The sequence below is a fragment of the Hypomesus transpacificus genome, chromosome 4 (genome assembly GCF_021917145.1).
Source record: "Hypomesus transpacificus isolate Combined female chromosome 4, fHypTra1, whole genome shotgun sequence".
Classification (NCBI taxonomy): Eukaryota; Metazoa; Chordata; class Actinopteri; order Osmeriformes; family Osmeridae; genus Hypomesus; species Hypomesus transpacificus.
The window spans coordinates 7332337-7347891 of record NC_061063.1 but is presented as its reverse complement, the minus strand read 5'-3'; the positions used below and the strand labels follow the sequence as shown (position 1 = coordinate 7347891).

Sequence of the window (15555 nt, the reverse complement as noted above, 5' to 3'; positions counted from 1 at the left end):
TCACTATATAAACAAGATAATACACCATGGATATAGGACAAATATCAAAATAGTCAGTTTTATTTGCAGCTTATTAAAGTTATAAACACATCAGGCAGTGGTTTAACACATCACCATAAGGACATATGAATCAATCAATATTCCTGACAATCTCCCCAGAACTAATTACAGTACATTGATCACAGTTGATCCAAGTTTCACCCACTTCCCCATAATCTTTAAATTCCAGAATTAAAACAAACTGTATAACTGGTTCTTCAACAAACCTAACCTTGCCAGACCATTTGAATGTAATGGAATTACAACCTGCCCTACATTGGAGATAGGCAAATGTAAAATACATCAACAGGATGTCACATGTAATGTGCTCAACTGATGCTCTCTCTGGTGATGTTTGAATCTCAAAACAATGTTTAGAAACCATTTAAAGGACATTTTTATAAACAATTTCAAAGACAGCAAAATAAAAGAAAATGCATTTTTTCCCCAAAGTATTTTTTAGTGTTACTCTAAAGAAAAATTCAGATTTGGCGACAATATATTTATGTAATAATAATTTATATAATATTATTCTAACTAATACTTTGACTCTTACATCCATTCACTTCAAGTGACTGGAGTACAGCACTATTTCGGTGGACTGCTGACATCGAAAGGTAGATAAAGAGAAAGGTATTGCAATCCCATTATCCTTTGACAGGTTAATAAACAATCAGGGCCTATCAACTATATGTAGTTTAATTTGGGCTGTTCAGATCAGAGGTCAAATAAATAGCCTTCTAAGACCAGCTCGAGAACTAAGATCTGAATCCATTCAGGTTCTTCCTGTAACTCTCTTTGCCATGTCTCTGGTTTCAGTTTTTGTGGTGTTCCCTGTGTCACATTACTATCAGGTCTTCACTTAAAACAAATAAAGTCAAAGTCTTGCCACTCACATCTCCTCCCTAATAACTTCACTGTGGTTATTTCTATAACCACTCAAACCAGACTGGCTAGTTATGCTTCATACCTTCATATACCTTTGTTTTCTATATTCTTTGGTCTGAGAGGGTGTTCCTCTTGAGTCAGGCTGTCCTCCCCTCGTCAATACCATCCACACCCTGTCTGCTCTCAGCTCCAGCTGACATCGTAGTGAGTCCACCCCTCTGGTGGAGCCAGGAAGACCCTGCGTCCACGTGACAGGAAGCTCACCACACCCCTGTAGCCCGCACGGGGAACCCCCGATTTCAAGTCATCCATTACTCCCAGATTACGAGCCAAGACTTTAAAACTGTCGCGGCTGGAGTACTGCACCCGGTACGGCCCTATTCCCCGGAGACTTCCCCCTTGCTGCAGGTCCTCAATCCTAACCTGGGGGGCACTGTAAACTTCCTTCACAAAGTTCTCATCGTATTTCTCCTTCACTAAGTAAGACAAGTCCTGTTTGGTGAAAGGCACGAATTCTGTATTTAGTTTAATGTAGCGCAGGTATTGGTCGAAAAATTGACCTAAACTGACGCCCTTTCGGCCAAACGTGATCGTCCTGGAGATCTCCGGCCGGATACAGGAGCGGTCCTTCCGCTGCTCCGGCTGGCGCATCCAGTCGTCCCAGAATGCCGAGGGCCATTTGGGCTCCAGTTCAGCCCAATCCTCCTTCAACAGCATCCAGCCCAGGCCAGGGAAGAAATCTGTTCTGTAGAGTAGGTCGGCCTTGCTTGGGTCTACCAGCCCATCACGCCCGTTGTCGTTCCAGGCAGAGACGCACCACAGGTTAGGGTCAGCGTGTAGGATGGGGTAAAGGGCCCCGAAATACTCAAAGAAGTCAGGCGCCACCTGGATTGGAGACAATCGGAAGCCAATCAGAATTTATTGGTCATCAAGTCAGATTTGAAAGTTTAGACAACCAGTCAAAGACTTCACATTAATATCTTTTTGATACGTAGGCATTACAAAACCAGCCAAACCAAGCTTCCTTTACCCCTGACTGATACAATGAGAATGCAGATTGCAACACTTACTTAGTATTATACAATTTCTCCCCCAACCCCCCATGAATGTTGGAGTTTGCAGGGGGCAAAGTCCTATTCTAAACTCTACCATGCTACCGGTGGCAACGGTTGTTTTGGATTTCCTGTGACTCATACCTCTGGTGCCCATGGAGATTACTGATGACCAAATGTTCCCCCCAGCTGGACACCTCTCTTTCTGATTGGATGTGGGACGGGGTTTAAGACCTCACACCCTTTACGACTGGTGCCAAATGGTAAACCCACTAATCAGTTAAATGTGCTAATCTGAGAACGCAAACCAGTCTTTCCACTGAATAAAACAGATTGAAACTTGTCCTGATCACCGTGTCACAACCATCCCTATTCTAGCCTCTGGGACACAAGATATCTACAGGCTTTAGGTTAGTGAAATATAAAATACTTACAATAGGACTACTAACAAATTGACTCAATGTATGCACAACATAGTGGATGTTGCAAAATTAGAATTTACTGTCTAACCGTAGACTGTAATAATTACTCAGTATGAATAGCGCAGGTTTGAGCCAATGTCTTTAACTGAGTGGCTATAAAGTTGAAATGTGAATTGTGGAGGGCAGCCTTTCTTTTTTTTGCACAACATTACGAGCTCAACTCTAGTCATTACTATCCCAAATCTGAGTTAGAGCCAAAAGTAATTGGACATTCCCCATCAAAGGCCCATTTAAACCCCTGGAAAGTGCTGAGCAAGCAGAGGATGTTTTTCATCCTGTTGCAGTGGGGTTTGGTCTAAGCTTATTTCAGCAAGCTGAGCACTTTGTTTTTATGGCGGGGCGCAGGGGTGTCTAAAACATAAGTTACGCCTGAGGGACAACCTCATATTTTGTTCATGCCTTTTGGTTGTAGAAATTAAAATCAACGGTTAAAGTAATAAGTTCTTGTTGATGTTGCTCTTACCTCCAAGTCGTCCTCCACTATCACCACAGTGGAGTAAGAGAAGATGTTGAACACCTGGTTGAGGGCCCATTTATAATGTCTGGCAATCTTGTAGTAACCCTGGAACTTCCTGTGCGCTGGGCTCACTCTGATGTCCGAAAGGTCTGGTTGGCTGATGTGAGTGACTTGAGAACCATATGAGCCAATCACACGGGCTGTCTCAGCGTGACCACAGTCCTGGCTTACAATGATTGGATGGAGTTCAGCAGAGGGGCGATACTGTAACAGTTTATCAAGGCTTCTTTTTACTGTAACTCTGTCACAAGCAATAACTAGGATGGGTATGACAACTTGAGGGCTGGTGACGGTAACATCCAATTTGTTGCTGTTAACAGTTGCTTTTTTAATGTCATTTTCCACTTTGATGTTTAGTTTAGAATCAGGAACTGTAGTGACAATCTGCACCTTTGAAATGTGATCTAAACTTTGGTCCTTGTTATCTGCACTGTCTTTTGGGGGTAATGGAGGCGACTGTGGCTGTTTGTGTTCCTCTTTCTTTTCTTCTTTGGTACCTTCCATTTCTCTTTTCCCAACATCTTTCCTGCGTGCCCAGAGTGACCTATGACTCTCAATTTGCTTGAGGAGTTCCTTCTGGGTCTCAAGCTCAGATTCAACTTCTTCTGCCAATCGGATGACTTCTCCAGCCAGATTGGCCCCTCCTACTTTCCCTTTGCCTATACCCCACTCCTCTTTTCCCCCGGGCTCAGCCCCTCCGCCTTCCCCAAGACGACCGATAGGGGGGCGTCCCCACAAAAAAAGGAGAAGCAAGGCATTCCAGGCAACAAAAAGGAAAGCTCCACACAAAATAAGAGAACCTTTCTTGCGAACCATGGCCCACTGACATCAAGGAATGGAAAAGGAGGATAAGACTAAAGCCGGGGAGCAAGTTCTGAAACAAGACAACAGTTCCCAAAGGCCAGGTTCTCAATCAGAGAGAGAAGAAGAGATCCAATGAGAATATGGAACAGGAGAACTGGTCACATGCTTACTGCTAGGGAGTTATAGATAAAAGGTTTATCCAACCTTTACAATAGGGTACTTATGAACTGGTACCACAGAAATAGACATAGATCAGGGGAACGCTGGTAATTTTTTATGTGGAGGATTTACATGAAATTCTGCCCAGGCAAGCGATAGATGAGGCAGGAAGGATGTCGGAAAAACAGGAAAGGGTAGTGAGGAGAAAACCAAAAAGGGATTACTGGGGTCACTTTTGGGGTGGAGGGGTGAGAACCCTAAAGGTTATCCTGCAGCCATCATTCTGAAAAACAGAGAGAGAAAATAGATTGACCGTTAGTCAACAACCGAAGTGTTACTCAACAATTTCACCTTATCAACCATTTGTCTGAACAGAAACTAAAACAGAACAGAAAAGTAAATATGCGCAAGGGCAGAGAGAAATTACAATGTTCATAGACAATAGATGAGGAAACAACAGAAGGTCATTCAATAAAGTGTAAGAAAGCTATTCTGTCCTCTACATTTCTAGAGGCAACGGTGCCTAAATCAATTAGGCTTACAGGCGATAAATATAAACTTGTAAGCATGGAATCCTTGAGACACTAAGTACAAACTATCTGCTTAGGGAAGGTTGGTTGAGTATTATTGCCCAGCCATAAACAAACATGTGGCATAGTTAATACTCCATTAAAATATATTGCTTTGCTTCTACATCAACACTCTTTGTTGGAAAAGATTGAGTATTGTTGAGTCTAAGTATTGAAGAAAATAAATGTATTACTGTATGAAAACCCTCTTCAAACTGAATCTGTCAAACAAGGCACCAAGAACAGCCTCAGGCACACAGTTCATACTGCGAGTCATGCAAATGTGACATATGTACATCACTGCACAAAACAGTGTTAGAGTGTTATAATCAGGGACAGAGGAGAGACGTAACTGGGGTGTGAGTGAAGAGGAGACACAGAAATTAGAAAACTCCTCGACTAGTTGATGAAAATATCTCCATGAGCCTAGAACAAAACTTGACAGAAATAGTAGCAAATAGTATGTTAACAATGGAATGTCTATCACCTAGCTTTTGCTATAAAAGAAAGACAATCACACTAACATAAATGCACAAGAGTTGAGGATGTTGAAGAAGCACGATACCTGAACAAGAGAAGTCTATCTCTCCCAGTCCCTTCCTTGCTACACGGGCACAGTTTACAAGACAGTCAGAGAAAGGGAGGTAGGACAGTACAGCCAAAGTGGGAGGGAATTATTGCTCACAGCACACACCAGAAAAGAGCCAGTTAAAACTCTTCTACTTTAACCCCCTCCACTTTCCCTCCCTCCCACTCACAGATAAACGTGTAAGTTGCTGGTAGGATAACTGGGAAGCTGACTTGCTAGCTACTGTGGCTAACTTGACACAGTGTGGGTCGCTCAGCTGCAACAACTATGATCTAAACTAGGCTAACAAGGTTGTATTGACCGGCCTAGTTGGGTACCCAGCCGCCTGTGCTGGTATAGCGTTATTTGATTAAAGAAGTAGCCTATTTTCAGTATACGATTGTTTTGATTGACAACAATAGTTTTAGCCTGCTAAAGATTGGATAGGACTGAAGTTTGATATCCCTGTCACTGTTTCCCTCCTTAAAGGTAGCAAGTTCCCTTGTTTTAAGATATTTTTATAAAGAAGAAAATGATAAATGCAATACCCATCTAAACAGACGGCAACTATCGTCAATCTCAAGCTGCAACAGTTGAACGCCGACCTCACATGATAAGAGGCTAAAGCTGATCATAACAGCTTGAGAATGATCATGAGTCTGCAAGAAAAGAAAATGATCTCCGATTGCTAAAATAATACTGTCACCCTTTCCGTCTTACCATAGCAAACTATTGAATTAGTAACAAGCTAATTTGCTAGCTGTAGTTACTAACGTTCTTTACTACTGCAGCTCTAGCTAACAAGCTAATGTTAGCTAGACAGCAAACAGTCAAATTCGGGACCTCACCTTTACATTGCTTCCATGCTCCAGTAGAACATTTTACTTGGAATGAATGTTGAGAGGCAGCTTGAATTTTGATTTATCTTGGTCTGGTCGTCTTCAGGTTCACCTTCTTCTTTTCTAGTCCTCTTCGTCCTCTCCCTCTTCAAACATATATCGCTTCACCGGTGCCAGTCAGTGGATCACTATTTGTCCACCCGGGCACCCTGACTCCCATTTACCCTCTTCTTTCGCCCCTCACTACCTTGAGCTTGGATCCGCCATTTAGAACGATATGTTGAATCCAAGTATCAGCTTTGTCATACGGAAGGTTGAATTTGTAATAAAATCGTCTTCGATTTCCGTTTTTGTTGTTTGCTTCACGACATTGGCAGTGTAACCCCCGGTATCAAGATGTTTTACTTCATCTAACAGTTGACACCGATGTACACCGTCTACAAACTCCACTTCCGCATTGACTCATTAAGTAAACCCAGCCCCCTCTCTCCCTCTTCTACACAATTTTCCCTAGCAACAAAGTGTCCTGACAACCGTTGTGAGGCGGGGAGCTGCTCGAGTCCTTGCTGTTGTTCCACTCACATTCTTCATTGTTACAGAATAAAAAATATATTTGTTCACACCCATCAAAAACCTTAATGAAAGGAATAATACAAATTTACCGTTTGTATTGTAAAAATCTATCTAGTAAATTAAATATTCTGCAATATTGTTTATTGCCCACAAGGGAAATACACTCTCACCCAACAAATTACATGCCCTACACCGTGTTTTTATTCAAATTATACAAATGATGGCCTTTCTGACTTGGATCAAATAAAAACAAATAACAAAACATTTCATATGATATATATGTGCTTACATTATAACATGGCACCAGGCCACCTAGCACCGTAAAGATGCATCATTGAAAAAAACGGTGAAATTATCTTGACGCATTTTCTGTTCATCCACAAGCAAATATTAGCTGAAAGACCGGTAATTCAGAGGATAAACTTTCTCAGTTTTTTATCTCGTCGTTTATTTGTTTAGTATTCATGGTTGCTGTAATGCCATCAACTGCTCTTCAATGTTCTTTAGCTCCTGCTTCAAGGCTGAGATCTGTTTGGGAATGAGGGGAACAAAGAGTATAAATCTGGTTTTTCAGTTGTACTGCACACTAAGCAAGTGTGGACGTTTAACACTTCCCTGTTTATCTGTCGGTATGTTCTCCAGGGCATATCCACCCCCTTAGTAATTTAATTTCCTGTCTTTCTATCTCACCTTGTTCTCTGTCTCCTTCCTCACTTGCTCTGGGACTTTCTCCAAGTAGTTTGTCACTCTAGTTCGAGAAAGCAACTGCTTCAGGTTTGAGAGGAGCCTCTCTTTGCGCTGAGAGAGGTGGATGCTTTGTTTGGTCACAATGGCGCCTCCCTAAATGAATTTCATGAAGAATACCTCAAGGTCAACAAATTACTGTGCTCTCAAAACAGACCACTAAAACTCTACAAAGACTCTACAAAGACCCAACAATAAAATGCAATGAAATCATTCTAGGCTAACAGTTTATAAAGCTTATTTGCAGGCCTATACAGTAGAAGGGTTACAGAGAATATGACACTGAGATACCTCAACATGGAGGTGTAGTTGACAAGAGTGGTCCACGACACCCACAGCACTGCTTTTGGGTGGAGGGGGTGCAGAGGAAAAGGAGTGGGCTCCATCGATGGCCTCCTGAGGGCATTGGAGGTGGAGTCTGGAGATACGGCCCAGCGTCCGAACAGCTGAGTCATAGTGGTGCAGGGTCTTTGCCTGGCTGGGCGAACACACTGCCCACACTGGAGCATAAAGGAACCAGACACAGAGTCTGACACAAGCCCAGAAACAGTACTGACATTGCTTCTGGTCACATGGCTTGATGATAGAGAGAGGGGGACAAGTTTGTCAGACAGAAAACCAGATCATCTTTACTTCATGTCAAACATGACTTACTGTCAGGCTTCTCTTTAGTGATGCCACACTGAGCCCGGAGGGACCTCGCCACTCTGATAACTTCCTGTACTAGAGTAAAATCCGCTTCCTCTTGGGGGAAGTGCAAGTGTGCCTGATAGGTTGGAGGGACAAGGTTTGTCAAAACAAGCAAGGAGAAACACAAGAAAGACAGATGGGGGCTAAGCTAAAAAAACGCCTCTGTTTGGTGAGCGTCTATATGATCCGAGTACCACTGCTGTCTTACCAGTTGAGCAGACTGTGGGTAGGGCTGCACACACAAGCTGGACACGGTACTCCCAGCCCGGCTACCGAGGGGATAGAGCCTCTGCCACAGCTCCTCAGTGAGGAATGGCATGAAGGGGGAGAGGAGGGCGAGCGAGACAGACACACAGTGATAGAGCACACGCTGGGCCGTCTGCCTCTCACTCTCTGTGTGACCTCGGCTGATCTGGCCGTCTGGCTCCTGCTGGCTCAGGATTGGCTTGATGCACTCCTAGCCAGGGGGGTGATGGGGGTAGGGGGGTGATGGGGGTAGGGGGGTGATGGGGGTAGGGGGGTGATGGGGGTAGGGGGGTGGGTTAAAACAAAAGACACAGAAAAGCACGAAAGGATTCAAAATGAGTGAGAAAAGCGTTACACGTCCATGTGACAAGAGTGGATAGGTCAGTTGGTCTTTTCTCTCACCAAATAGATATCACAGAGACTGTGCAACCAGAAGGAGTGCAGTGCGGTGGTGACAGCTTGGAGCTCGTAGTTTTCAAAGCCCTGCTCACACTGCAGAACAGTGTTATAGAGTCTGGAGCACACCCACCGGTCCATACAGCTCAGAGGATTCATCTGAAAACAGAAAGAAACAAAGGGGTTTGGAATCCGGTTCCACTTTGTCGATTTCATTCTTCTCTCTAATATATATTATTGGCTTTATTAGACTGACAGTTAGAGATAGACTAGAAATGTAAGGGAGAGTGGAAGGGGAAGATATGCAGAGATGGCCAGAGCCAGCATCGAACCAGGGCAGCTGCATTAGGGCCTGGGTCCATATGTTACGGTCCCAGCCTGTGTGGAGACCCCCCCCCCCCCCACACACTGTTTCTATTTCAACATAGTCAGGGTCATATGACGGCAGATTCATGACTGGAATCATAAGTACCTGGTCCAGTGTTCTCAGTTCGGCTCCTCGCTCCTCCAGTACTCCCAAGGTAAATCTTACTGTCTGCCACATTTTATTACAGAATCGTCTACAGCTCAGCACCTGGGACACGGATAGGCTAATGTCCTCCCCTGATAGACAGACAGACAGAGAACACACTCAATAACATGCCTGAGAAAGCACCAGTGTCACAAATGAGTTAAAATCTCTCCATTCCGCCTGGCCTAACTTCCCAAATGTAAAACGACAGATTGACAGATTTAGACAAATAGGACTCTTTCCTAGATAGGTCAAACAGGGATAGAGGGTGTTTGGGGGGGGAAGAGTCGCTCACCCTGCGCCTTATAGGAGCAAAGAGCGAAGCGAAGAGCATCTGTTCCACACTCTGGGATCCCCTGAGGGAAGTCCTTACTCTGCAAAGAAGGAGATGGACACAGGGGGACGAGGCAGGATGTGATAAGTTGGCTTGCTCAGACGGAACTATCGCAAATGACTAATGAGATAAGAGAGGGGATCGCAGTGTGGGGAAACCAACCGACCTGCGCTTCCATAGCAACTGTTCTTTCTCTTGGGTCAAGGTTTCCTTCCTTCACTTTCTCCTGGAGTTGCTGTGAAGAGATAGGTGTACTAAGATATGGGGGGTTCAACATTGTGGCATTTCCTTTTTTAATCTGGCTAAATCAATAGTTAGAGGCTGGGAGCAGCGGAGGCAAGCTTCCATCCTCAGAGGGTTGTTTGCCAAGTGCTGTGGTCTGTTCTATTGTTAAATTCACTGCAGCATGGAATTTTTTCCTCTCTGTTGTTTTTATAGGCAAAACCTGACTTTCTTCTGTGGCAATGTTCTTCCACTGTCCCACAGGATATACTGTTCTCATCTTCCATGTGATCAATTACAGCAACTCGAAAAAAGTCATACGTATGTGTCTGTGTGACCTGTCCAGCCAGCATACCTCCAGAGAGACACCAGAGATGACGTCTAAAGGGTCAATGACATTTCCTAGAGATTTGCTCATCTTCCTGCCATGTTTATCCCTCACCAGTGAATGCAGGAGCACCTGAGGGATATACATATGTTGAGGAGAGAGAGACAATATTAAAGATTCCTATTAAACACATTATTTGTGAGAAAAGCTGTATAAAATAAAAAGGTATGACGTCACCTGCTTGAAAGGAAGTTGTCCTGTCAGCTCTGTGCCTAGCATAACCATCCTGGCCACCCAGAAGAAAATTAGGTCACTTCCTGTCTCCAAAATGGTGTTGGGGTAGAACTGCTGAAGGTCAGAAGTCTATGAAGACATGGATGTAAAAGGGGCTATGGGTAAGAGCTTGTTCTCTATTAGGCACTTTCAGTAGGTGATTTAAGTAGGTGAAGAAGCTACATAAGATCATGTTTTTGAGCATGTCACATCTTGATGGAATTCAAGCAGGAACCTTCTCTGGCCATCCCAACATTGCAAACGGGAAGAGCCCTGAGGAAAACCAGGTGTCCAGCACATCAGGGTCTGGGAGAGAGAGATACAACACAGAGAAGATAGAGAAACATACAGAAAGAGAGAGAAAGTCGAATATTAAATGTGTACTCCAATATTTCAGATACTATTCCAAATGTAACTTCAATACCTGGAAGGTGATACAAAAAAAAGTGGAATACAGTTTGCTTTAACATAACAATCAATGTGTTATCTATCAAATCCTGTATTTTCAGATGGCAGCTGGAGGTCAGTCACCCTGTGTCAGTATGAGGTCGTCAGGATCCAATCCGTATTTAACGGCAGCTCTCTCCCTGGCCTCCTGTTCACTCCGGCCCCACACCCATCTCTCCTACAGCACAGAGGTCCCACCAGGAAGAACCAGCTTATAACAAGAAATATCACAGGAATATCACAGTAAAAGAATTAGCCAGTCAACATGCTTTCTACATTGGAAGGGTTGTCTTTTTTGCCTCACCTCTTGTGTGTGCTTGGAATCTGGGAGAACTACTTGATAGGCTGGAATCTGATGACCCCACCAAAGCTGCCTGGAAATGCACCAATCACTGGCAGGGGAAATAAAACAGGCACACATTGTGTGTAGGGAAATAAGTCAAAACAAGGACTTGTTTATCTCATTTCTAATAAGAATAGTGGAGAAGGGCAGAGATAAAGATGCCTGTCTCCCAAAATCTCAGTGCCTTGTGTTACTTAGCACAGACGTCAAGACTTGTTGTTGCTTTGTTTACTGATGCCAGACCACTTCATGGCGTCCAGGGCCAGTTACAAACTTGTAGATACCTGATGTTGGAGAGCCAATTCCTCCATGTTTTGGTATAGAAATGAGGAATGATCTCCAGCTGTCCCTCCTCCACAGCCTAAGGGAGGGAGCCAGTATTTGACATTATACACTTCGTTGACTTGCTCGTTCATAGAGAAGCACTGACCTACATACAAGCCGTCATAATGACCCACTCAGATTACCTGTATTGCTCTTTTTGCCATTTCCTCGCAGCGCACGAACCATTGCTTCCTTAGCAAGGGCTCAATGACATCCCCTGAGCGACTGAGACACGAGGAGGAAAGCACAACAGAGAGCCATCAGCGTCCAGCTCAGCACAAAGGAGCGTTGCCGCGGTAACTGGGTGTGGCCATCATGTGGGCCAGGAATGTGATGGGTCCTATTCAACTACATTCAGTTACTGGATTTTGTGTCTCCCTTTACCTGCAAACAGGTAGAGACATGGCATGCTCCTTCTTTGCCCTGAACAGCCTCTTCTCTGTCAGTGCATCTATCACTCGTTCTCGGGCGTCAAAGCGTTTCACTCCCTGTGGAGAGAGCGAGAGGAAGGCAGGAAAGAATAATGAAGTGATCTCTTTTTCATGAAATCTCACACAGGCCACCGATAATTACAGGTCCCAGGAAAGAGTTGTGCACCTGCAACCACTGGCCACAGAGAGGAGTCATTGTCCCATCCCCTTCGATCACAGTGAGACGAGGAAGAGAGTGTCTTTGAGCGAGGAGGAAGTCAGCGTGGTCATGTGCCGGAGTGACTTTCACAGCCCCTGACAAACACGGATATTTAGACTTTTCTTCACTTGTGCCAACAATAATAATTATTACAAAAATACAAAACATTCAATGTGTTCAAATGATCAGTTGTTAAATCCAGTTAGGCTACCTGTTCCCAGCTCCATGTCCACCATGGTGTCAGTGATGATGGGTAAAAGTCTGTCTGTGAATGGGTGTCTGCACCGTTTACCATGAATCTTCTGGAAACATAATTTAATGACATTACATTTACAGATCCCTTAAATTCTCCATATGAACAACTCGATACATTGTGGTTATGGTAGACAACAAGAACAAAAAGCAGTGGTTGTCGTCTACACTAGCCTGATATCGTGGGTCGTCAGGGTGTACAGCAATAGCCACATCTCCCAGCATCGTCTCAGGACGGGTGGTGGACACTGCCACCTCCCCGTCTGTGGTAGAATATAGCAACACATTCAAAAGAAGAATCACAGGATAAAGCAATAACGCAGGGGCCCAGGTTTGAGTCTTGACCAGGGCATCTCTCTCTCTCTCTCCCTCTCTCCCTCCCTCCCTCCCTCTCTCCCTCCCTCCCTCCCTCCCTCCCTCCCTCCCTCCCTCCCTCCCTCCCTCCCTCCCTCCCTCCCTCCCTCCCTCCCTCCCTCTCTCTCTCTCGTCTGTCTCCAACTGTCTCTATATTGACATTGGGGTCACAACTCACTCACCTTGGCCTTCAATAGGGTAGGCAAAAGTGACCATGGTTCCAAACTCCACCTTGTCTTCGTAGCCAGGAACGGACAACATAGTCCGCCCAGCCAACTGCTTTGAGTCAACCTATAAAAATCAAAACATGTCTTTATGAAAATCCTTTAGTTATATTTCAAATGTAAGGATAAAAATCAACAATTTGACACCAGAGAACAAAAAGGTGATGGATTATGCTCTGTTCACAACACATTACATACCAGACTGCAGGTACTAGTGACATATGTCCCCACTTTTAAGGTCTGGTCTGGTCTGACTGGCATTCTCACCTCTATGTCGGAGATGGCAGACTCCAGAGCACAGCTCCAGTTGACCAGCCCCTCTGAGCGATAGATTAGTCCAGAGTCACACAATCTTACAAAGGCTTCAGAAACAGCAAGGCTGAAACCCTGAACAGACATTAAAACAGTCAAACATCAACACATGCATTTACTATCATTATTAAGAGCTCTATAGTGTCTTACTTGATCCATGGTGAAGCAGGCTCTGCTCCAGTCCAGTGAAGCACCAAGTTTCCTTAGCTGGTGATAAATTTCATCTCCTTTCCTGAGACACACGAGCACAAACATTCAAATATAATGAAACATGGGATCCAGGGTGTAGGAAGACAGAGTAGAGGAGGGAGAGAGAGGGAGAGACCAACACTCACTCATTCTTCCAGTTCCAGACCTCCTTCAGGAACTCCTCTCGGCTGAAGTCATGTCTGTGTTTTCCTCGCTCCCTCAACAACCTCCGCTCCACCACTGACTGAGATTAGACAAAGACAAACAACAACAAAGACACACAAGAAGGGTGACAACTTTTATACATGACCAGCTTTTGATATGGCTTTAAGATGCCTTTCACATTCCCAAATACAATAGATGGCTTGGATTATAAATTACAGGAACATAAGATTGCTCACAGTCAAAATAATGAAATGTACCTGTGTAGCTATGCCAGCATGGTCACACCCAGGAACCCAGAGGACTTTATAGCCCTGCATTCTCCTCCTAACACATAAAAACATAAAATTTGTCGAATCCTCTGGTCATTGGATAGGTTTCAGTTCACTCTCTCTTATACGGTTCAAGCAAGTTGATACATTGTAGATCCATCCAAGACATCACATATATGTAAGTAAGAAACAGTTACCAGCGAGCAAAAGCATCCTCGATGGCTACAGTCAGAGCATGGCCAAGGTGCAGAGTCCCAGTTACATTAGGTGGAGGGATGCACATGGAGAAGGAACGGTTCCTTGAATGAGGCAGCCTCTCCTAAACAGGTATCAGAAGAAATTTGCACACACTACTGACACTGCAATCCTACCCAACCATTATAATCATTGAAAATAAACAAAAATGTAATGACATCATGAAACATGATTTAAGATGATGTAGCATCCTGTTTTAGTGTTGTTTATGAAGCAGGTCTGCTTACATGGTGCTCGGGAGTGAAGAAGCCTTCCTTCTCCCACCACTGGTACCAGCTGAACTCCACATATTCAGGGCTGTAAGATGAAGGCAAAGGAAGGGTGGTATCTAAAAGAGAGAGGGAGAAAGTAAGGTAGACAGAAAAATGACCACTTTAGAGTAAACAAACACTGATATAGACAATCTGTCACACTGCAAGATAAAGTAAACATAACAGGTTGTTAGGACAAAGAAGCCTAGTCCAGAAAAAGCTATACCTTTCTTTTCTCCAGGAAGGATTGATGCCTTGTATGTTATCCGCTCTTTTTCACTCCATTTTATTCCTGGATCATTCTGTAATTGTTATTGATGCAATATTTGGTTAATATATTTGTTCACATCCAAAAAATCTAAAGATTTGAAAGCTAATTAAAAAAAAACATTACAATAAGAGAAGGGTTTGTGGCTTACATTGTGTGGCTTAGTTAATATGGCCTTCTCCTTGTCTATCTTTCGCCTTTTTTTCTCTTCTTGAGTCCGTAGAAAGGGAGTTGACTGAGCTGAGGACTGAGGTTTTGAGGTATTGTGTGAACAGAAACTGCAGGACCAGGTATCCCTACACCTGTGTTTTCCTCTCTCTACAGCCCTCACACAGAGGCCACAAGTGTGCCTCCACATCTGCAAAATGAACCAAGAGGTAGGGGAGACACAACAAGAAATGTAAACATGCTACTTCTATGTTCTTTAAAAGCATCAAAATGTACAAAGCTAGATATAATTAAATATATTTAGATATCTAACCTAGAAGTTGACCATTCGCAATGGTCCTAATTCTGTCAGACATTACAGATTAATTTGATATTATGTCGTATGCTAACAGATCAGATACCACATACGTTATAGGTGCTGACTGCTTACATCTATTCATTTATTATAGCTACCTTCAATGCACTGAGTCCATCATGAGCGCAGACATGTTCGCTGCGACCTTTCAACTATGACCTGTCGAAACAAAATAGCCTACATTTGGTTCCTAACCTTTACAGCAGAGTATGGCTATATTTTCGAACACGGTCCAATGTGTATATCAATGATGGTCAACTGGTTATGGCCATTACATTATTTGCAATGTCTTAATCAATGTCATATTTGAGCAAAATGCATATCTTGTCAGACAAACCTTTTTGCGGACAACAGGAAGTGGTCCGTTTGAGATTTGTTTCCTCCAAACAGTCCGCGTCTAGTAGTGTTGAGACAAGCTTGGCCCACGTTAGCGAGCTACCTAATTGGAAATAAATTGTTTGTTGTGTGTATTTTAATAGAGGTTGCTGTACATTTTCTTCGTTAATAACGTTGCT

The 15555-nt window shown here is 43.7% G+C and overlaps 2 protein-coding genes across 3 annotated transcripts; both read right to left on the bottom strand.

The window, feature by feature from the left end:
• Positions 1–44: 44 nt before the first annotated feature.
• mgat1b (alpha-1,3-mannosyl-glycoprotein 2-beta-N-acetylglucosaminyltransferase b) lies at positions 45–6369 on the bottom strand. 2 transcript variants are annotated; one of them, XM_047019566.1, is made up of 3 exons: positions 5927–6369; positions 2925–4224; positions 45–1812 (listed from the first exon to the last, which is right to left on the bottom strand). In XM_047019566.1, the coding sequence occupies exons 2-3, from the start codon at positions 3792–3794 to the stop codon at positions 1111–1113; spliced, it is 1572 nt and encodes a 523-aa protein (XP_046875522.1). In that variant the 5' UTR covers positions 3795–4224; positions 5927–6369; the 3' UTR covers positions 45–1110. The 2 variants fall into 2 exon arrangements, with proteins under 2 accessions (XP_046875522.1, XP_046875523.1); XM_047019567.1 differs by lacking the exon at positions 5927–6369 and adding an exon at positions 5076–5230.
• A 264-nt stretch (positions 6370–6633) lies between these two features.
• vars2 (valyl-tRNA synthetase 2, mitochondrial) lies at positions 6634–15468 on the bottom strand. The gene is made up of 31 exons (XM_047019480.1): positions 15378–15468; positions 15139–15199; positions 14669–14875; positions 14476–14551; positions 14226–14326; positions 13941–14062; positions 13732–13798; positions 13456–13553; positions 13271–13352; positions 13076–13195; positions 12767–12875; positions 12405–12493; positions 12190–12280; positions 11946–12073; positions 11733–11836; positions 11492–11573; positions 11309–11385; positions 10986–11073; positions 10766–10859; positions 10470–10540; positions 10199–10324; positions 9989–10093; positions 9578–9646; positions 9373–9451; positions 9039–9169; positions 8573–8725; positions 8133–8381; positions 7889–8000; positions 7526–7734; positions 7181–7330; positions 6634–7018 (listed from the first exon to the last, which is right to left on the bottom strand). The coding sequence occupies exons 3-31, from the start codon at positions 14873–14875 to the stop codon at positions 6953–6955; spliced, it is 3255 nt and encodes a 1084-aa protein (XP_046875436.1). The 5' UTR covers positions 15139–15199; positions 15378–15468; the 3' UTR covers positions 6634–6952.
• Between the last annotated feature and the right edge of the window lie 87 nt (positions 15469–15555).